Here is a 21,568-nt window from a genome sequence, read left to right as displayed (position 1 = left end):
TGAATCACTCCAAGAGCTTATAGAACTAATGCACTGGAATAACCTCGCAGAACTTTGACACTCTTCAACTAAAAGGAGTAACTCCTCAACCAGCCAACTAGTTTCCAGTCTGTCAGCGTGCAGCTTATTCTGCGACGGAGAAACAGAATTCCAAGAAGACTAATAAGCAAGTCAATTACAGATTTTGAATATTTATTTTGGTAGGTAAGGTGATGAATTGCAAAGTTTGCGTCTGTTGTTGTTTTTTTTTCTTCTTCTTCGTTTTGGCTGAAAACAGCTGCAAATGGTTAACAAACTAGAAATGTTTGTTTGGTGTAAAGTAAAACATTTCGCGGACTTATTACAGATTGTTTCCTGTGGAAGAAATGATCAGGTTGTTAAGTGTCACCATGGCGTATATTTCTATTCATGTTCAATATCAAGTTGCTATATCCATTTACATATGGTTATCAGTAAATAAGAAACACCTCACGTCTCTTGCATCTATGTTTAAAAAATTAAGAACCTCGACGTTTATTCTTTTGCGCATTCATGTTTTTTATCAGTTTATGATGATTTCAGCGGTTACACAAAAAAGTACAAACTAAAACAAACCACCTGCTTGGCAATGAATTAAACAACTTTCCAGACCAATTGGCGCCACTGGATCGTGTAAATGCCAAACAAATATGAAAAGATCTTTAAAGGATGACCTTAATTTCGAACGACGCAGGAAAACCGCATCTCAAGAAATAACTTAGTCTAGTCGTGCAACAACTTACATGTCAAACAAGCAGGCAGGAAAGCTATGGCACTGGTTATGCAAACTTTTAACGACTCGATGGGCTTTAGTTTAAACGAAACGAGTCCAATCGGGATGGCGAAAGGACGAGATGTTGATCCAAACGACGCCACATGGATTTTAACAAGCGCTTTTATTATCCTCGCCATGCAGTCAGGGTTTGGACTTCTGGAGTCGGGAATGGCGTCAAGAAAGAACGAAACAAACATTATGGTCAAAAATGCCATAGACGTGTTGTGTGGAGGACTTGCCTACTGGATGTTTGGCTTTGCACTGAGCTTTGGCGAAAGTGAATATTCGAATTCTTTCTGCGGCATTGGGTATTTCTTAGTAAGAACTGACAATGTCAGCGACGAGGGATGGCTACATGCGAAATACTTTTTCCAGCTGTCTTTTGCTACAACAGCAACAACAATAGTCTCTGGTGCTATGGCTGAAAGGGTCTACCTCAAGGCTTACACTGTATTTGCTTTCTTTAACGTTCTGACCCATTGTTTACCAGCTCACTGGGTTTGGGATAAGAAAACTGGTTGGCTTTTTAAAATGGGTTTTGTTGATGTAGCTGGTGCCTCGGTTGTGCATATTGTAGGCGGTGTTACTGGACTCATTGCTACAATGATGCTTAAACCTCGTCACAAACGATTCGCTGCTGATGGTGAGGCGAAGCTCATGGAAATCTCTTCACCTAGCAACGTTCTTCTCGGTACATTCATGTTATGGTGGGGATGGCTTGGGTTTAATTGTGGGAGTACCTTTGGTGTCAGCAATGGAAAATGGAAGTTAGCTGCCAGGTAAACACGACCATGTGACTTGAGAATACAGTAAAATTGTTTTCTTCGTGTTGAAACAAAGCGTAAGATTAAATAAACGCATAATTTAGTGTGATTTGGTTTTGAATTTTTTGAATCGAAACCTGGTTAAAAAAAAGTCAGAGTTATTTTGGACGATAAATTTTTGTTATGTTTTCATATTAGGGTGATGTCTGATATATTTTGGCTGAGTTTAAAGTTAAAATATAACCTGAAAAATATTGCCTAAACGCTAAAAAAGGAACACGAAGTAACTGTACTAAAAAGATACAAATTTCTCAATTTCCTTTCGAAAAATTCTGATGCGATTGCGGTAGAATGTTTCGCTTTTCTTGACACTAATGTTATACAATTTTTTGCATACGATTTAATTCATCATGAACCAGTCGTGTTTTATAATATTTACATATGTCATTTCCACTTCATGTGATACAGAAAAGGCCAATTTTTCGTAATTCAAAGGCTGGTTTTTTACATTGACTGAGGCAACGAGTGAAAGAGATGTATTCATTTGATAAATACGGAAGATCTGAAGCCTTTTTCCTGGGGTTTATCTTTTTAATTTCATGATATTGCTTTCTACTATGTTACTTAATACAAATAACGATTTCTTCGGCAGGAGCCTTTCAGATATAGCGTAATGAAAGCACGAATGGCAAGATCGAGATCGGTTATAAACGTCACAATTTGATGTTTAATCCGTTGGAACAAACATGCATTGGTTAACATTTCGGTTACATTTTTCAGTTTTCAAACTTAAAACTAATATTTCTGCATTGATGAAGGATAAGAGCTGTTAAATTTCAAACAGCATTGAAATGATAATATTTTAAGGCGACAGCAATTGCTAATAGTAGAGCAGCTGGTTTGCGGACAACGAGCACAAAGAGCTCATGGATTAGTATCCATTTTTTATGCTTAATCAACACGCTAACAGAGTATATCACGTGACCTGTGATGACAAATTCGATGTCTCTGTAAAAATATTAATTAATGAACGTCTTTTAGGTCTGCGGTTTGTACTCTGAACGCTTCCATCGGTGGTGGATGCTTTGCTTTGTTTTACAGGTAAATAGTTTGCAATATTTTCTAACAATTTTAATTCATGGCTTACTGACTACTGATCCACGGCTTACTGATTGTTAATTTCAACTGGGCAGGCGCGGTGTTCATGGTTAGTCTTTTGACTCGGGATCGACAAGTCCTGGGCATGCAAAACACATTAGACACGCTGAACCAATTGAAGTAACGTTGACCCCTTGAAAAGCATAAACCATAAACGATATGACCCGATGGTATTCTGGGTAGACAGCCTTGGTAAGCTTAGTAATATTCTTTTTATTGATAATCAAGACATTTTCTTTCTTTGAGAGCCTTAGGAGCGTGATTTATGCAACTTGATCTTATTATCATGCTTATTCTGTCAAAGACAACAATTATTTTTTCGATTTCCCATTAAACATTTGTGTCGCATCGTTCATGGTTTATGCTTTTCATGGGTCAATGATTCTTCAATCAGGTATATATAGGGAGGAGACGCCGTGTTCAGTTCTGCTTGGTTGAATACAGCAAAAATGGCATGTTTAATATGATTGCTTGAAATAAAATTTTAAAATTGCAACCAATCCGCTTGGCGACAACCAAGCGATAGTTTATTGGTACATTAAAGCGGAGTTGTTAATGGTGACTAGTGGGTATGTTGTTTCCTTTAAATTTGTATATCACAACTTAATGCTCTGATTCGATTTCAGTTACATCTTTAAAGAAAACACGCTCAACATCTCAATATTTTCAACAGGAGTCATATCTGGACTGGTCAGCATAACAGGTAAGGTGAATTTGATTTCACTTTCGTAGAAGCTCGCAGTCAATGAGACAAGTTTGAAAGTAACAGATGTATTCAAAGGACCTTATAAACATGTTTATAATTACCCACAGTGGATTTTTTTCAGTCATTCCAAAACTCTGTTAAACTTTCTTTCAACTTATGAAATAGTTGGCTAATTCTGCTACTTGAGCTTACATTGAGAACTCTATGCTCTCTTAAAAAAGAATAAATGCTATAAGAGAAAAGGAACTGACTACAATTCTACCTTGATTTATAAAAAGGTGGCTTTCGGATTGTTAAAGAATGTATGGAGACATGGAGAATTTTTCGGCTTTCTTTCAATGCAATGTTGCCCTGTTTGATGTAGTGATTTCAATTGTACATTTTTTCCCTTCCTCCTTCCCTACAGACACCTTTTACTGAATTAAGGTACAATTATATTCTCCAATATGGTGACCTAAGTTGGCTGTTTACAACGTCTACTAAACGGAATAAGAAGATTCCTCGTTTAAAATATCAAACTCTTTCTCCTCGTAGCTATCTGTGCCATCGCACGGCCATGGGAAGCTATTGTTATTGGACTCATTGGCTCGATGATTGCCTGCTTGGGCTGCAAACTGCTTGAAAAGCATAAGATTGATGATCCTGTTAGCTGCGTACCAACACACGCTTTTGCTGGTATCTGGGCAGTGATCGCCGTTGGTTTATTTGCTGAGAAAAACAACATTCTAAAGAGGGACGCAGATAACCATGGGGTGTTCAAGGGTGGCAGCATTAGATTTCTGGGAATACAAGTGTTAGGAGTCGTGGTCATTATTTGCTGGACAGTTGTTATAAGTTATACAACTCTTTACGTCATCGACAAGTTGATGGGATTGCGCGTGACATTACTACAAGAAATTATCGGCGCTGACCAGCACGAACATGGCATCGCAGACATCAACGATCCAGAGGGACTCTCTCAGATTCGAAAGCACCTGCCTCGTGGAACCAAGATACGACTAGCACAAACACGCCAGCGGATCTACACCATAAAGCAGCCGCGACATAGAAACGTGTATAGCTTCTCCACTTCAAATGCTAACAGACTTAGAGACACATCAGAAGCCAATGGGAACGCGACATTTGAAGCGCCATTTAATAAGGAAACCACGCTGAGAAAACGCTTCCGACGAAGCCAAACTGAATCATCACCAACAATAAAACGTCCGCGGCAACTCAACAGTCGTAAAGCCGCAGAAAAGCACGCAAACTGTGATTTTGTTAGGGACTGTATTGATGTTAATGAGAGCCAAACAGACGATAGTTTTGCCAGTGACAGCGAACATGAACATAACTTCGATCAAACAGGACACGATATGGAAACCATGAGTACGTCACAAGTTCACATCGTTATGTATAATGGCCTAAGCTCTACCTTGGAACAAACAACAAGTCGGAACGAAACCATTCCAATACCTTTTGCATTTAAGGAAAATGCCCGAGAAACCTAGATTAAAGCTGTAAATTTGTTCTCAAGATAAATCCTGCAAGGGAGTAGGTTATCTCCATTGGAAAACCAACCCTGCTTTCTTTTCAGAAATCGTATTGATTAATTCTCAAGGCTCCTAGATACACGTACAGTTAGTAAGTATAAATTTTCGAAAATTTAAGGTGGCTGTAAACCTCTCTTTTGCCTTGTAAAATGTTTCTTAGCATGCTGTCATATCAATACTAGATTATTTTTTTGCAAACTTTCAAAGCTAGCCCGATGGGTGTTTTTGACTGCCCATACTGTTGCTATAATATCCTCTAATTTCAAGAAAATTATCACAATTCCTTGAGCACATAATTTAACATACGGGTTTCAAGAATTTAGGAAATGATCGCCAAAGGGAAGGTGAAATTTGCTTGATATTGTTTTACAAATTTTCAAAACAAGTTAAAAACGTGTTTTACGAAAACCCAATTCCTGAAATACTTTCACACAGCTCACAAAAACATTTAAGTTACAACACATTTTTGCAATTGACCACATTTAACATTTACAATATAAAGTTTTATTTTACGTAAGCGTAATTCATGAAGTTTTGTACTAGTGACAACTTCAATAACATCAATATCACCTTGCGTTATAAGCTGACAACTAGTATCAGAAGTCTATAATAAACCTTCTCTTTTATTAAAATATAAAAACATTAATGCAAAGACTACCGGCTCCAAATCTGCCTTAAAAAACTAGGTTTAATAAGAATACAAGCTGCAAGCGGACTATAAACAAATTTCTGTTGTACCAATAGCTAGTAACGTAAGTCGTGAAGTTTTGTACCGGCAAAAAATAAGTAAAATCAATATAACCTTTTTATTATGGCAAACGAAACTTCAATTAAATCTCGTGTTATCGCACTACTTGTAATACATTAGTCCAGTTGCCTCGATTCCCCTTCTTTAATCTAGCACCATTTCAAAAAACCATAGAAAGAGATGTCGCGGAACTGATCAACATGCAGCATTGCAGGCTATACCAAGGCTGAATGAATCTTGTGCTATAATATACTTGATATCCGAATATTCTCGATTTTCTTTCGACCTTATAAAAAAATAAAACACTGAGTCATATTCTCAGTCTCTCGGTATCTTGGCTGATAAACTAACCCTTGACGTCATATACTATTACAGAGTACAGTCTTACTCGTTTCCAAGACCTTGTCGTGATTTGTTGATACTCAGAACGCCAAGGGTCCTCTGCAGATAATTCATATTGCTTAGTAAAGTCTCTAACAAAAACCACTTGCTGACTCGGTCAATTCTCAAAAGCGAAATTCCCACAAAACTTAAAGTACTTATTTCCCTTTCTGTCTGCTATTTTGTTAAAATTGTTAAAAATCCTTTAAATGTTAAAGAGAGTACGTAATCAAATTTAAGCTACCACCATCCCCTCTAGTCTATGAACCTTCTGTCTCCCTGCTTCTCCACCGGTTTGCCTAAAATGGCTTTCTGTAGCTTTAGTATGCTGAATATTATCATTTTTCTTTCTACCTAATACTTGAAGCTCCTGACTGTATAGCAAGTGAATAAATGAAGTATGTTTCTGTCTTTAGTCTCTAACAGTCATCCTAAACTGCCTCATCTGCCGGAGACACAACCCCGTTGTCAAAGAATCTTACATTTTGATTTCCGTATTTGTACATGGTCTGGTTCTGAAAAACAAAGGAAAGCAGAATTTAAATAAAGCATTAGTTTAACAAACGGTCAGTCAGTTAGCCTGTCAATCAAACAATCAATCAATCATTTTACCACGACCGATAAAAACTTTAGCAAAAACGAATCTCACTATTTTAGTTATAAGTAGGCCAAGCCGTCCCTTCAGCTGATCATCAGGACGCATCACCTGATATTGCAAAATCCTTGACGAAAACTCTAGGTACAGTCACTTTTCAGAGACAGGAACTCAGGGACCGAACAAGATTGTTTCTGTCCCCTACTCATCAACTAAAACAAGCTTTGAAACGGACGAAAATCCTTGGAAATTGTGATTCAGTTTATTTTGGTTAACAAAATTGTATTGTGGTTTGGTTAAGGAGAAAATCACTTTATCCTGCAAGCTCAAGCAAAATTGCGTCACTTTACAATGCTTCAAAATTTTATTGTTTTTCTGCTTTGAAAGAAACAAAAAATAACTAGACCTTGGGGTTTCGCTAAGACATCTCCTATTCAACATTACAACCACACGTTAAATTTGGGTGGATTTCTTCTTTCTTGAGAATTTAAGGAAAACGAAAATTGATCGAGAAATAGAGAGTAAACTTAAAGTGTTCGACTGAGTGAAAAAAACCTAAGGGAAAAGACCCTCGGTAAATGTTCTCGGAAGGTTCTAGAAATCGAGGGTTTGAGTGAATATTCAAATAGAACCCACCTGTTTGCGAACCTTGGAGAGGCCCCGGATGAGCGCTAGCTTCTCACAGCAGCCTTTCCTGTCTCTAGTAATACCAGAGGTACAGCATCGTATCTGACGGGGAATAACCACTTTAGGAATGGTGAACACAAGCTGGGCCCAGATCAGCTCGGAAAACCCGAAAAACAGGCTCCACATCCACTGATCCCACTCCATATCGATCACACGGAACGCGTTGGTAAAGAATTGTACAATGATGATCTGAAAGAGTGTTCACCATAGTTCCATTCAATTACTGTTTAAGTAACAGTTATTTCCGAAATGCCGTCTATAGTTATTATATGTTAGCAGTGGTTTTCTGCTACTTGTGGCTAACATTCGGTTTTTAACCAATGAACACAAACTAAAAATAATGGCCTTTTAACGTACCCGCATGCTTTTCCGCGCTTGGCGCGAGAGATTGCAGTTCTTTTGAGTTCTGATTGGTTCATTTACTGTAATTGACCAAATGTGTGTACTTTTCGCCGATAAAAAAGATATTAAAAATATGACTAAACGTTTTCGATCAATTTGATCAACATCCAAGTAAAAACCTTTCTTTGATTTTTCTTTCAATAACTGCAGTCATACGCTACAGAACTGTCTGCGGTAAACAAAATATGCTTACTAAAGACAATTAAGAGTGACTTTTACGAACGGCCGAGCAAGAATTTGATTTCCTGGCAGAAATTGGATAATCGATTTTTCTTCGTTTTTTGCTCATTATTAGCTTTAAGGTAGATAAGAAACCTGATGTAGTTTGTTTCCCCTAGAGGTCTTCTAATTTTGAGAAAACAAAGAAAATCGATTTCGGTGGTCGAAGTCACAAATTTCCTAACTTTTAAACCCGAAATTAGCTATTATGAACACTCCTCGCGTTCGCTTACAAAACCGCGCAGAGAAATTTGGTCACTTCCTATCTACATAAAACTCTTTTTCTTTCGCTAGAATATAATTTCAGGGCTTTATCGCAACTCTTCCAACTGAAAAAAATGAACTGACGAGGAATGCTTTTTACGATAACAAAAATTTGAATGAAATAGTAATTTTCAACGGCAGTATTTAGCATGTGGTATAACATTAAATTTTTTCAATTCTCGCTCAAACATGCATACAGATATTCTTATTAAACATACCTGAGAATTGGCTCGGGTTATTGGAAAGATTCTCACTTAGAGGGCATCAAACTTCGGCAAATTTTCACAGCATGACCGTAAACTGTGTAAATACTTCTAATTGCCAAACGCCACGATAATGAATGTTTTAACCCCAAATGCTCGTCTTTCCTTCTTCTTGCCGAATGTTCCATTGCAAAATTCCCTCTTCAACGAAAGAGTGAGATAAAAAAGCCAACCTGGGTCAATTAAGGTCCATTTTGATCGCAAAACCTCTTCGCCATTTTGCCACAAGATTAGATTTGTGACTTACGTGACATAATACACGTGACATGAAACACGATATTGTGACGTAAGTGAGTCTGCGCAGTAAGAGCTCTGGGGTCGAGAATGTCACGGAGTTAAAATAACGCAAAACAATTCTCCAGCACCGACAACGCAGTTTGAGGAAGCAAATTGATCGTTCTGGCGTTCTGTACACACTTTCGTCAAGAGAAAAGAACCACGATAAAGGAAAATTGCTAAGGATGAAGATGCAAAAGGAATTTCGCGCTTAACAGTTGCTTTGTTGCATTTTGGAGCCAAGAAATGTTTAGCTGTAAGTTAGGCTATTTTGATCGATATCACAACATTTTGTGGGACTACGATGCATTGATAAATATGCTGCCTTCAACAACCCAAGCCAATTCTCAGGTATGTCTTAGATAAACATTTACATGTGTGTTTAAACGACAATTGAGAAAATTTGGAGTTATACCACATAATAAATAATTCCGTTGAAAACTGCCGTTTAATTCGACTTTCTAGTATCGTGAAAAGTATTCCCCACCGTTTTAATTATTTCAGTTCGAAGAGTTTTGCTTAAGACCTGAAATTATATTGTAGCGAATGGAAAAGAGTTTCTCTGTTGATAGAAAGCATCCAAAGTTTTTAATGTGGCTTTGTTTGTGAACGCGACCAGAGTTAACGATAGCGAATTTCGGGTTGAAAATTGTGTCACTTTGAGGCTCCGATCACGAAAACCGACTTTGGTTTTTTTCTCGAAATTAGAAGACTTCTGGGGGGAACAAAATACATCAGGTTTCTTATCTACCTAAAAGCTATTAATGAGCAAAATAATGAAGGAATTTGATTTTTCAATTTTCTGCCAGTGCAAGCGCGGTTTTTATTTAAAGTCCTTCTTAAGATGTAAAAACAATTAGGAAACAATGTTTGTTTGTGACAGAAGAAGAGCTATTATACCTTTATGGCTTTGTACCAATAGGAGTGTTATAGCCGAACATGCATACGAATTCTTATTGGTTTATCTGAATACCAAAAAAAGGAACTAGTTATGTCTTATCGGTCATTACCTGAATTCCAAAAGTAGCAATCCAAATGACAATAAAGACGAAGTTGATATCTTTGAGCTTTCCGTACAGCAATCCATAAAACACGTTCCTATCTTGCAGTCGTCTGCAGTTGATCTCGTTAAACAGCTGCATAAAAACAAACGTTGTGAACACCATGGTCTTGTGCTGAGTTGGTCGGCACACGCTGGACTCTTCATATCCATCCCTCATGTCCAGGAAATCAGGAAATACAAACATCAGTAAAAACATGACGGTCAGTTGATAAATGGAGTGTAAAATAACATTCTTTAGCAGCGTGCGGGACAGGAGCGGCTTATGTCGGCCGTATGGCTTGTGCTTGAGGACGTCATTTGATGGTGGATCACGTGTCAGAGCAAAAGAGGCCAGAGAATCCATGATAAGGTTTACCCAGAGTAACTGAGTAGCTGATAGTGGACTACGCTGCAGAAAACACAAAACAATAAAATTGTAAACCAGTAGAAACTTCTTCAGTTGCACTCTTACCTGATAGCTAGGATTCCACAACTGAGTTTCTAACTAAACCAAAATTAAACTGGCCAAAGAATGACTTTGACAAGTGAATACGAAATATAACATGGACGGAAATATTGTTAACGCATGTCTTGGACAGGGCCACTACTCTTTTGGATTGGAAATTGTTCTGCAATGATCCCGAGGTTTAGCTGGGCCATGTTATTAACACTCGGACGTACGGTTAGGGGTGGATGCCGCCATCATCAGTATGGACTTTCGTTCAAATCTCGGGCATATTGTGTGATGCCTGAAGAGAGGCGTCTTTTTCCTTTTTTCTTAGGTCACCTCTTAGTTTTACGCTGAACATTGAACAAAAGGATACTTTTACCTTTTTTGTAGCTATGTAATTTTCGATGAAATGTTTTTGTCATACAAACTTCCACATTGTAATTATAACCGTTGTGTCACTCGGCAGAACAAGGTAATAAAACCAAGACTAACCTTGGTGACGCAAGCTCCAACAATGACAACGATGATAGCAACCCACGTGACTGTAAACTGGAATTGGAGAAACTTAAGGATGGTCTCGTACAAGTTACGTCCCCATTTGACAGCTTCAACTATGCTGGAGAAGTCGTCATCTTGTAACACAATATCTGCGGATTCCTTAGCCACGTCGGTTCCAGACACTCCCTGAAGTTACAATTCACTTATTAGGAGTTTATTGACTGAATGGGAACACCTGCGAGCTAATATTTAGCACAGGATCATTACTTTGGACGGAGTGCGGCATGGTCTGCCCTGAGATATCTCAAGCAAATAAAACGCCGTACAGTCTGGCTTGACTCAGACACTTGACACTGCCTGACAACATGAAAACTGAAATGAACGGAGCGGGATTTACAGCCCAGTACCAAAGCGAGAAAAGCGACAAGGTCATGTGAATGAGTTTCGTTAGTGGTAAAGAGTTACCTGTGACGTTAGCGGCTACTAATTTTAGCGAATTTAGCGAGTTGGGCGAAAATCGCTAAATTTAGAACTCGCTAAAATTTGTCTCGGTCAAATTTAATACTCGTTAAATTTAGGTACCTCACTCCCACCCCAATGGAAGCATAACAAAGTCGACTTGAAAATTTCTTTACAGAATGGATGCCGGTAACTTTGTTCTTTCTGGCAATGTAAATGTTCGTTCAATTTCAAGTAAGTTTGATCTTTTACTTAACATTTATTTCCATATAGCTATCTGTTTATTAAAAACCGGTTTACACGATGTCACATATTTTTCAAAATGTTCTGAAAATCGCTTAATTAAAAAGTCGCTAAATCTTGCCCAAAACAAATCGCTAAAATTAGTAGCCGCAAACAATAGTAACATTAAGGTAGTAGCTTATGAGTTAGCAGGAAGCTCTATATTCTAGGCTGATTATTTTGCATTTTATCCTACATTTTGAGGTCAACAGAGAGCAACAATGCTTAATTCAATGACGACAAAGTTTAATAAAGTTTCATTTATACTGAAAGTTTTATTATTCACACTTCACACAAGGAAAAAACTGTTTTGAAATGGTTACCATGGTTAGTCCTACGTCAGCGCTTGTCAGAACTTTGTCATCGTTCACTCCAGATGCAGTCACTGCAACCACCTCTCCGCCAGGACTGGACCTGATGCGCCTGACAAATTCCAGTCTCTCCGCGGGCCCAGCAGTGGCCAGGATGCGCAGCTCATTTGGCCACCACTTGTCAAAAGTGTCTTGATCGATCTGTCGATAAAAAAAATGTGAAAGGGACTGTGTTACTGAGTTAAAGGACAATTGTGTACAATAGACAGTCCTGTTAAAAATCGTAATGACCAAAGTAGTAAGAAGGATTCACTGGGTGCTGTTTGAATTCTACACCTGCTTTTGTCTATTTTTACTGTATTTTACAATCATAAAGCAAGAAACACGCTTTTGGTTAAAAGGAGAAAATTTCTTTCTGCTGTGTGACATTTTCAGATAAAAAAAAAAGATTATTAAACGTTCGGACGTATCATTTCGAACGATATTTTTAAAAACATTTTTTAAACACACTTTTTTAAACACATTTTTTAACACATTTTGGACGTTTTAAATTTAAATTATGTTGAAGAATTGAACACAGTCAAACATAGCCATGGACTCCTTGTTAATGTGTATTTGTACTATTACTTACACTGTTAAAAACTCTGCTGTCACATCCATAAAAAGACAATTCCTTGAGTGGCCATTCCGGTGTTGGTGACAAGAGTCCAATCTTGGATCCAAATGATCCGGCTGCACTCAAATTATCCCCAGTCACCATACACGCTTTGATGCCTGCTTCATGTAAGTCCCATATAGCATCCGGCACCTACATTAAAAAGAACCCCTGAGATTTGAGCTCTTATAAAGGCCATATAAACTACTCCGTTGAGTAAATCAGACAGTGTTAAAATATTTTCAATTCATTTCATCAAAAGCCTCTTTTAAGAATTCTTCTGAGAAAACCATGCAGTTAATTGACGTCGAGTTACCTGTTTTCGAACAGTTTCATCGATGCCAACAAAACCAAGGAATGTAAGACCTGACATGGTCTCTTCATTCTCCCAATCGTTTTTTCCTGAAAGAAAAAAATAAATGAGCAGGGAAAGCAAAGGTTATTCGTCTAAAAATTACCTAAAAAGACCACGAGTCGGCCTGTGTCTGTATTGCACCATTGTAAAAAGCTCGTATCTAAAGGGTCCTGAAGGGCATAATATTTCTTTAGCTGTAATTTAAAGTGTCCCTTCTTTTACATAAATAAATGGAGTAGAGTATCATTCGCACTAACTAATCTGCGTAAAACGATTCGCTTAATTCTTTAAAAGTTCAACTGGAGTGACTCATACTGCAGCTCAACTTACCACTGTTTGCTGGAAAGTATTTAGACGCCAAACAAAGTACTTCAAATTGCTTTCGCTTTTCCAGATCATCAATTCGCCTCCTCGTATTGTATCTGTCTTGTTCCTCGAAGGCCCTATTATCAAGTGAAGGAAGGGCCACTTGGGCACATCGAGGCAACACATAGCTGGGTGCTCCCTTACAGTACAGTTTATAGCCCCCACCATCCTTCAGATGAATGACAACTGCTGTATACTCCTGGCTCGGGGGTACCCCTCTAGGGCTAGCACGCTTGTGTACCAGTGTATCTTCAGGATATTCGTCTCTCCAAATCTGGTACGTCTCACCCATTTCAAGAACAAGCTGCAGAAGGGCGCCATCAGTGCTGTCACCAATGTGTTTAGGAAGGTTGTCCACATCTTCATCCTGGAATAAGGCGTAATGTACGTGAGCGTTTATTTAACAAATATGAAAGCCGGCGTTGTTACAAACACGACCAGAATTTAAGAACACGAGCTAGAGAAATCTACAGAACACGAGCCGCGAGCGAGTGTTTTCTACATTTGCGGGGCATTATGGGCAACTTTAAAATATGGGTTTAACGCGTCAGGAAACGTGAGTTTCCATTAAGTAGAACATCAAGCGCAAAGATTTCCGAGTCTAATTAATAAAGAAACTTTCGTAAATATTTTTAAAGATAGAAACAGCGACAATCACTTTAGACAATGACATCTATACAATTCTGTTACCACTTTAAAACATTTATTATTTACCTGAATATTTGATGAATACTTTGTGTTAACAGCGATTCCTCTGCAAATTTCCTCTACAAAAGCCGGTTCTTTGAAGTTGTTTGCTTTATACCTCTTCAAGTCCTGAAACCTCTTAAATGTTTTATCGCCTAATATTCCTTCCACTGCACGTTTCCTACTTTCAACTTCAGCCTAAAAAGAAAAATGAAATAATTATAAAGTCGTTTGAGAGGTATTGTTTCAGTCTCAGTAATAACTTTCCTTCAAGCTTTGATTAACCATTCAATCCTTGAGGATGTCAATACGTTGTCAAACAGACAGGAGAACAAGGAAACCTGTCAATTGTAGGATACTGTGTTATCTATCATGATGCCCCGCTAAATTGTTAGCGCTAAGGTTTGTCAATCAGTTAGCAGAATGACTATTTTAAGATAAGCCAAAGCTGATTTGAACATAAACTACTACAGAGACAACCAGAGCGGTATATAATAACCCTCGGTTTGAGTAATTCATTTTTAAACGCTTGTTCGGGTGAAAAGTAGGTAATATCTACGTTACGTAACTCTTGAAAACAAGTCAACAACAACAATACAGTTTCGCCCCTTATTAACTTGTTTTTCTATGCACGCCTCGCAGACCTATCTGCAAGTGTCCGCTACTTACATACTCATCCACTGTGTCAATGCCCACAAGTCCAAGCAATGTCAACTGAGACGTCACTTCCTTTTCGTTGTCCCACTTTGTTTCACCTGTTTCCGCTATAATAAAGAGTAGAAAAAGCGCGAGTTCTACATATGGCACTCAAGTCAACAATTAGCTGATTCAGCATTTAATGGTGCTGAGCGAAGTTCAGCAATAAACCAGATTGTCTCCACGGTTCACCTCCAAAATGTTTACATGTATACGCAAAACCAAATCTTTAAAACTAACTTATATTGTATAGAATTTGGTTAAGATGGACAAAACGAGCTACCCGATATCTCGTTTTGACCATCTTAACCAAGTTCTAAAACATCAAGGCTTGATGTTTTATCTCAGTTGAGGCTAATTTCGCAACCACATATAGTCAAAATTTGTTGCAACACTATCTCCGACCACCGCCATTTTTGCCATCCAATGCTAACTTGACTGGTAGCGCCGCCCTTGTATAACGTGTGTAAAACGCATTGTGATGTAAATATGTCTGTGAAAGTTTCCCCATTCACATTTACAATTATAAAAGCACAAAAAACTTTCTATTTGAGAGATGTGAAGTGGTGTTGTCTCTTGTAAACGAGATACTGCTAGTCCGTTGAATCTCAAATTGTTACCCACCTGAAGGGTAGATATATCTGCAAGCTACACACATCACTTTCAAATGTCTTGCCTCTTGCATGTTTTTAATGACTTTGGAAATTTCGTCCGCATCCTCGGGAAGGTACTTGCCCACGCTGCCGTCATGTCGAACAATTGCTGTGCACCGCCCAAGAATGACCTCAGGCGCTCCTTTGGAGTAAATCTTGAAGTAACGGCCATCAGGAATGACTGTTGTCATGGATTTACGTTCCGGTGAGAATCCAAACACCTTTACGAATGTTTCCTCTGGATGCTCTTTCCTTATAAACGGGTAATACTCGCCTAGGTCAAGCACAAACTGAAGTAGAGCACATTCTGTTCTGTCACCAGTTTGCTTGGGAAGGCTTTGAGGGCCTGTAGGCTAAACACAACAGAACATATCAGTCGTTTTACTTTTCTGATGGTTCTTCAAGAATTCTTCAAGATTTCAAATCTTAAGTAAACTAAAAATCTAATTAAAATACTATTGTTCAGTTATAAAGGACGTGTCGAGGCACCTGATTAAACTAACGGGCACAACAGATGTAATGACAAAAGGGGAAATTAGCTTTAACAAAAACTATTTATTTTTTGTATCGTTCTTTATTTAGAAAGATGTAAAATGTTGCTACATTTACATGTTCCAGGGAAGATATACGCCGCCCCGCCGCCCCCGCAACATACAATGTAGGCTCGTATGAAAAAACGAACACATTGATTCTTATTACGCTTCCCGCACTAGGAATAAGTCATAAGCATAAGCACAAGAAAAACGAACTATTTTTCTCGTGTTTACGCTTATCTTTATTTCGCAGTGACAGCATGAGTAATATAAGTGTATTCGTTTATCTTATAAAAACCAGCATTTATACAGCCTTTTCTTCCAAACAAATTTCAACATTGTAAAGTCGGTTATTGTTTTCATGGCATGAAAGAATACAAGTCACGTTCCAGTGAACAGCTGTTGTTTTGAAACACAGTATTTGCGTCAAGGGATATAACCTGTCTGAACACATGTAAGTAAGTTAGTAATAGTTTGGAATGATTTTTTTTCATCGAGCTTTCTGTCGTTGATGAACAAACGGCTTTGATTGGAATACAATTATTTTATCATTCGTGTGTTTTTCGTTCTTAAACGTTGTCAAACATCTATCTTTTTCATATTTATTGAGGTTGACACATTGTTAAAATTTTTGTAAAAAGACTTTTAAGTGTTAAAGAAAACAGAATTGACTAAATTCGCAATTGCTACTATTTAAGATGAAGTATCTAACTGTTTTGTCGTGCGACTGCTATCCCTGGCTTCTTCTCAAGTCTGAAAATGTAAACACAGATTATGTTAATTTTTGTTTTACCACCCACTCAATAATTTATCCTTACCGTTATATTGGAGGAGTAACTTGTATTGATAGATATGGCATCGCACAGGTCTTTAACTAAGTTTGTAGGTAGCTTGTCTTTGTAATAGCGTGGATGTCCGCTGTAATTTCCTTCAGCCATGTAACACTCAACCACTTGCTCTGTCACCGTCATTTTGCTAAGTTCAGTCAGGACCCCTGTTTTTCCACAACATATGGTTGTCACGTTTCCCATTTTCTCCACAATATCAACATTCCTGACCAATATTTTGCTAGCGTGCATCTTGTCAATACAGTAAGACAGTGTTATTGTGACGGCAAGAGGCAGCGCTTCTGGTTCAGCAATGATGATGATCACTATGCCAATGATTATCGCCTGAACAAACTCGATCCAGTGACTTTCATCGTAATTCTTGTTGTCAACTGAATATGTTTGGATGCTAAATCTCAGAATGATAATAAACGCCACCAGTATACCGAGAATTATTCCAATGAGCCCTAAAATAGCTGAAGCTTTGTTCAGTTTCCCTTGCAGGGTCGAGCGTTCGTCATCAGGGTCCAACTCAGATGAAACTGCAGGCTTACTTACGTTACCTCTGTGCCTGAAAGCTTGTGTATATTCACCCACAGCAGTGACTAAAAACCTGCCGCTACCCTCTTTAACATAGCTACCAGCGAACACCAAAGGATTTTCATCTCCCTTGACGACGCTAGCACCAGCATTGAGGATACTATCATTGGTGACTAACTCATTGGATTGAGTAAGCACGCCATCTGCTGGGACAATTGCACCGACTTTGAGAACGCACAGATCGCCAACTTTGATGTCTTTGCAGCATAAGGTCACTTCTTTTCCGCTTCTTATGACAGTGCATGTACGACTGTTCTCAATCCTATTTTGCATTTTATAAAATTCACGGTCACGGAAGAAGTCACTTAGCGCTGAACTCAAGATGATGACAACCACGGTGCCAATAATACCACATCCTTCCATCCATGCCGTCTTGGTTTGCTCTATTCCATTGCAAATCTCTGGGTGATACCATCCTAGAACAAGAGCAGCAATGGCTCCCAAAACCAAAATAATTAACACAGAGTCTGTCAGCGAGTAAATAAGCGATCGCCAAAAACTTTGAGGTGGCTTAAGTGGTGTAAAGTTTTCGCCAAAAACATTTCTACTCGCGAGACCGTCTTTAATGCCGAGTAAACCTTTTTTTGTTGACGAATGCAACCGTTTTGCGATTCCCTTGACACCGCCAAGTTCTCGCTCGAGGCGATCCGCCGCTGTTTTCCCTCGAGTTTCCATCAGGGCAATCATACTCTCGCGGATTTCTTCAGAGTTTGAGAAGTCCGGTGCACAACTTGGAGCTTGGTTAGACATGTTTCCGTTTGGTTGTTTTGTCCACGTTAGTTCCAGTGGTGTTTACAATGGATGAACTTACTATCACGAACTCTGAGAAACTCTACGGCCACAACGACGCAATCTGAGAATTAAATATTGCTCAAGCTCAAATTTTCACGTGATATTAAAATTTACTTGAGCAGGAAAACTCTGAATCGTGTAGGATCCAGACTTAATCCTTCCCTTCTCTGTTTTGCGACGAGGAACGCAGAAAATGTGTTCGTGATCACGTCAAAGATGTTAATTTTAGAATTGAAATTTAAAAACAAAAGAAATTGTCGCCATAGCAGCTCAAACAATAAAACTTTAAACCTTAAAACATAATATCTTAAAAATCAAAAAGACAAACAAACAATGAATATATTAAAAACAAGTGGCTCTCATTGATGCATGACATCAATTTAAATTATTATCACTCAGTCAACCATTTCAGATCACTTCAAGCTAAGAAACCTTGTCAACATAGAACTTGTCTTGATTTCTTTCACTAAGAAACGGTATATTTACTATCATTTCCCTTCAGTGTAGTGTTCACACTCAACTAGCACTGACATGTTTATTACAACTGGCTAAGACGGAAAACAATAATCTTTTATTTGAACCTTCTAGAAAATATCACAATAATTATTTCTTGTGAATAGCTTTCACTGAATTATTTTGAGCAGACTACAAAAGAGCAGAAACAGTTCTGTAGTTAAGTAATGAGCTGTTTCACGAAAGGACTATGGAAACAGTTTAATCTTTACTCGCCATTTTGATGTGAAAATGTGGATGGAAAATATATAAGTTTAAAATTGAGTTTAGAATTGGTGTTTAACCACGTATTCAAGTTATGTTGCAGTTGAAACAAATTGCATTGAAACGCACTGGGATGTGGACAAAATGACGCCACACTTACGCAAGTCTATGCTGATTCTTCAGTTGCTTAGAAACACCTGCCAACTGAGTGACTTCAGTATTTTTAAGTTATTTTGCTCTGTGCCTTGTAGCGGCTTCAACTAGCTTGGCAACTTGTGCTTACTACGTTACGTTACGTTAGCATCCATGCGACACTATCGGGACTCATGACACTTAGTCTCAAGGGACAAAATAAATATGTCATAAACATTCCCTTATATATCTTCATAATTAGGTATCAGGTATGAATATTATGCGTATAAAGGAACAGATTACAATGATGTTATTCCACATGGGGACGTACACGGTAAGCTATTTTGCCATTACACGGTCGTAGGAAGCTATTTTAAAACTGGGCCCACTGGTTCTATGATTGTCTGCTTGGGCTGCAAACTGCTTGAAAAGCATGACATTGATGATCCTGTTAGCTGCGTACCAACACACGCTTTTGCTGGTATCTGGGCAGTGATCGCCACCAGTTTATTTCCTGAGAAAAACAACATTCCGAATAGGGACGTTGATAACCATGGATTGTTTCAAGGGTAAAAGTATTAGATTTCTGGAAAAACAAGTGTTTGGAGTCGTGGTCATTATTTGCTGAACAACGTGCCTGCAGTTGACCATGGAAAATTAACTCAACATAACCTGAATCTAGCCCAGCCTTGGCTATTTTCTGATCTCCAACTGAAGTATTTCAGGAGCGAAGACCTAAAGGGATCTCACTACTACCCCTACTACCATGATGCGCTGCAGACATGTTGCATGGAGGGAATTGGGCAAGTTCTATAACTCTTTACGTCATACTGAAAAGTAGAGAATTGACTCTAATGTAATTTTAAATGCCAGAAAATAACCCATGATTATCTTCTTCAACAAAGTCTTTTATTCATTCTAAGCGTTAGCTCTAACAAGGAAATCGGGGACCACACGAGGCAAATAGAAATTTTGTTACCTCGGTGTGATTCGAACTCACGACCTCCGGAATTTTGGAACCTTCGACAGGTCTCTTTCACAGGAGACTGAGCAAAGAGCAACAAAACTGGACCATGACCACATGAGAAGAACGAGCACAAAGCGGACCGTGCAAATGAAATTTTTCCCCAAAACCCGCACTTAGCTAGGACAAATGAATGTGCGAAATCTGGATGAGACAGGAAGGGTTGCACAGTTAACCACCGAAATGACACGATATATATTGAGGATCCTCTGAGTTAGTGAAACGAGGTGGAACAAACGGGGGGAGATGAAGCTTGCGAGTGGAGAACTTATGATTTTGTCCGAAAACGAGAATGAGAATGCCATTCAGGAAAGGAGTTGGCATTTTGTTTTCAACAAAGGCAAAAAAAATTGGAATCCGAGATGATTGATGAACACATCATCGTAGCCAGAATCGATACCATCAGATAACAGATCATACATACAGTGCTATGCTCCCAAGAATATGCTCCCAAGAATAGCGCAGACCCATCAGCAAGGGGTGGTGGACAATGTTCCATGATGGGAGATATAAATGCAAAGGATTTGAAAAACAGGTTGGCATTGATAAGATCATAGGAAGGGAAGGTTTGGGAGAGGTGGATGAGAATGATGCAGAACTGGTTGACTTTTGTACCTCGAACCAACCTGACCGTTAGTGAAACACTAAGCCCACACAGTCTAATTCACAAAGCAACATGGATGTCATGCCCACCAGATGGAGTAACTGGAAAACCAAATGGACCACCTTTTCATATGCCAACGATGGAGAAGAACGCTGCAGGATGTGCAAGCGAAAAGAAAAAGTCTCCATGGGCTCTGACCACTATCTCCTAGTGGGCTATCTGAAGATCAAGTTGGCTCCTAGGCAAAAGCCCAAATGCCCAAGGAGGTAATTCAATGTGTTGAAATTAGAAGATCCAAAAACGAGACATGACCTTCAGATCTAGCTAAAACCGCCTCGAGCCCTTGCTACTGATGGACAAAGGAGTGGAAACTGATCTTGAAGAAGCTAATCTAGTGGGAGAGAACAAAGACGGTTTTGGAAGACACATGTAAAAAGGTCCCTGGGAAGAATGAAAAAATAGAAAGATTGGATGTCTGATGTTACATATCGAATGATTTGGAAGAAAACCGGAGAGCTAAACAGAATGTAAATAATCCTCGAAAATGGCTGGGGAAACGCGAGGCAATCAGAAATTACACCGATAAGAACAGAGAATTAAAGAAAGATTCCCGTCGAGATAAAAGAAACCTGATCAACAACATTGCCAGTGAAGCAGAGGGGGAATAAAAAACAATGATCTGCTTACTCTTTTCGCAACTGAACAGCAACTGAGCGGATTAAGATGCAATCAGAACCGCGCAATCAGGACAATCAGAGCTGTCGATGGCTGCGAGATTAATTTCAACGTTCAGTTTCAAAAGTCACTTTGAATAATCACTGAACAGACCCATCCCTGACCAATCAGCGGGTTCCTCCAATTGATTCCTTCTTGCCGATCAACTCCAGTCAGAACATCAGGTGGAAACTTAGTCAGTCCTCAAACAACTGGAGAGCGACTATGCAACAGGAGCTTACAATATCACATCTGCAACTAGGGCATTGAAAGAGGGCGGACACAGCATCCTCTTTATGCGTCGTGTTCGTGGACTGTGGGCAAAGCGCGTTTCATTTCTTGGACAGGAAAGTTATTTAGAAGACGCTAATTGTTTGCCAAT

At 38.7% G+C, this 21,568-nt stretch overlaps 2 protein-coding genes across 3 annotated transcripts; one reads left to right on the top strand and one right to left on the bottom strand.

Annotated features, from left to right (window-relative positions):
* The first annotated feature begins 623 nt into the window (after positions 1–623).
* Positions 624–5,451, top strand: LOC144653171 (putative ammonium transporter 3). Its single transcript, XM_078513110.1, has 4 exons — positions 624–1,572; positions 2,599–2,658; positions 3,342–3,418; positions 3,956–5,451. Exons 1-4 carry the CDS (start codon positions 788–790, stop codon positions 4,909–4,911), a joined length of 1,878 nt encoding a protein of 625 aa, XP_078369236.1. The 5' UTR covers positions 624–787; the 3' UTR covers positions 4,912–5,451.
* LOC144653160 (plasma membrane calcium-transporting ATPase 2-like) lies at positions 5,442–18,197 on the bottom strand. Of its 2 annotated transcripts, XM_078513091.1 has the most exons (13): positions 16,595–18,197; positions 15,215–15,596; positions 14,564–14,658; positions 13,922–14,092; positions 13,172–13,574; positions 12,803–12,888; positions 12,463–12,639; positions 11,844–12,032; positions 10,774–10,965; positions 9,799–10,239; positions 7,314–7,553; positions 6,482–6,597; positions 5,442–6,396 (listed from the first exon to the last, which is right to left on the bottom strand). In XM_078513091.1, exons 1-12 carry the CDS (start codon positions 17,951–17,953, stop codon positions 6,514–6,516), a joined length of 3,819 nt encoding a protein of 1,272 aa, XP_078369217.1. In that variant the 5' UTR covers positions 17,954–18,197; the 3' UTR covers positions 5,442–6,396; positions 6,482–6,513. The 2 variants fall into 2 exon arrangements, with proteins under 2 accessions (XP_078369217.1, XP_078369216.1); XM_078513090.1 differs by having other exon boundaries at positions 5,442–6,597.
* Between the last annotated feature and the right edge of the window lie 3,371 nt (positions 18,198–21,568).

The sequence above is a fragment of the Oculina patagonica genome, chromosome 5 (assembly GCF_052425735.1).
Source record: "Oculina patagonica isolate OP01 chromosome 5, crgOcupat, whole genome shotgun sequence".
In the NCBI taxonomy this organism is placed as follows: Eukaryota; Metazoa; Cnidaria; class Anthozoa; order Scleractinia; family Oculinidae; genus Oculina; species Oculina patagonica.
The sequence above is the reverse complement of the archived record's forward strand: the minus strand, read 5'-3'. Positions and strand labels throughout refer to the sequence as shown.

Coding starts and splice junctions, on each gene's coding strand:
- LOC144653171 (XM_078513110.1), top strand. CDS start 788: ATGGCACTGGTTATGCAAACTTTTAACGACTCGATGGGCTTTAGTTTA. Junction 1,573..2,598: donor AAATGGAAGTTAGCTGCCAG/GTAAACACGACC, acceptor AACGTCTTTTAG/GTCTGCGGTTTGTACTCTGA. Junction 2,659..3,341: donor TGCTTTGCTTTGTTTTACAG/GTAAATAGTTTG, acceptor ATTCGATTTCAG/TTACATCTTTAAAGAAAACA.
- LOC144653160 (XM_078513090.1), bottom strand. CDS start 17,953: ATGTCTAACCAAGCTCCAAGTTGTGCACCGGACTTCTCAAACTCTGAA. Junction 15,597..16,594: donor GTTACTCCTCCAATATAACG/GTAAGGATAAAT, acceptor TGTTGTGTTTAG/CCTACAGGCCCTCAAAGCCT. Junction 12,640..12,802: donor ATGAAACTGTTCGAAAACAG/GTAACTCGACGT, acceptor TTTTTAATGTAG/GTGCCGGATGCTATATGGGA.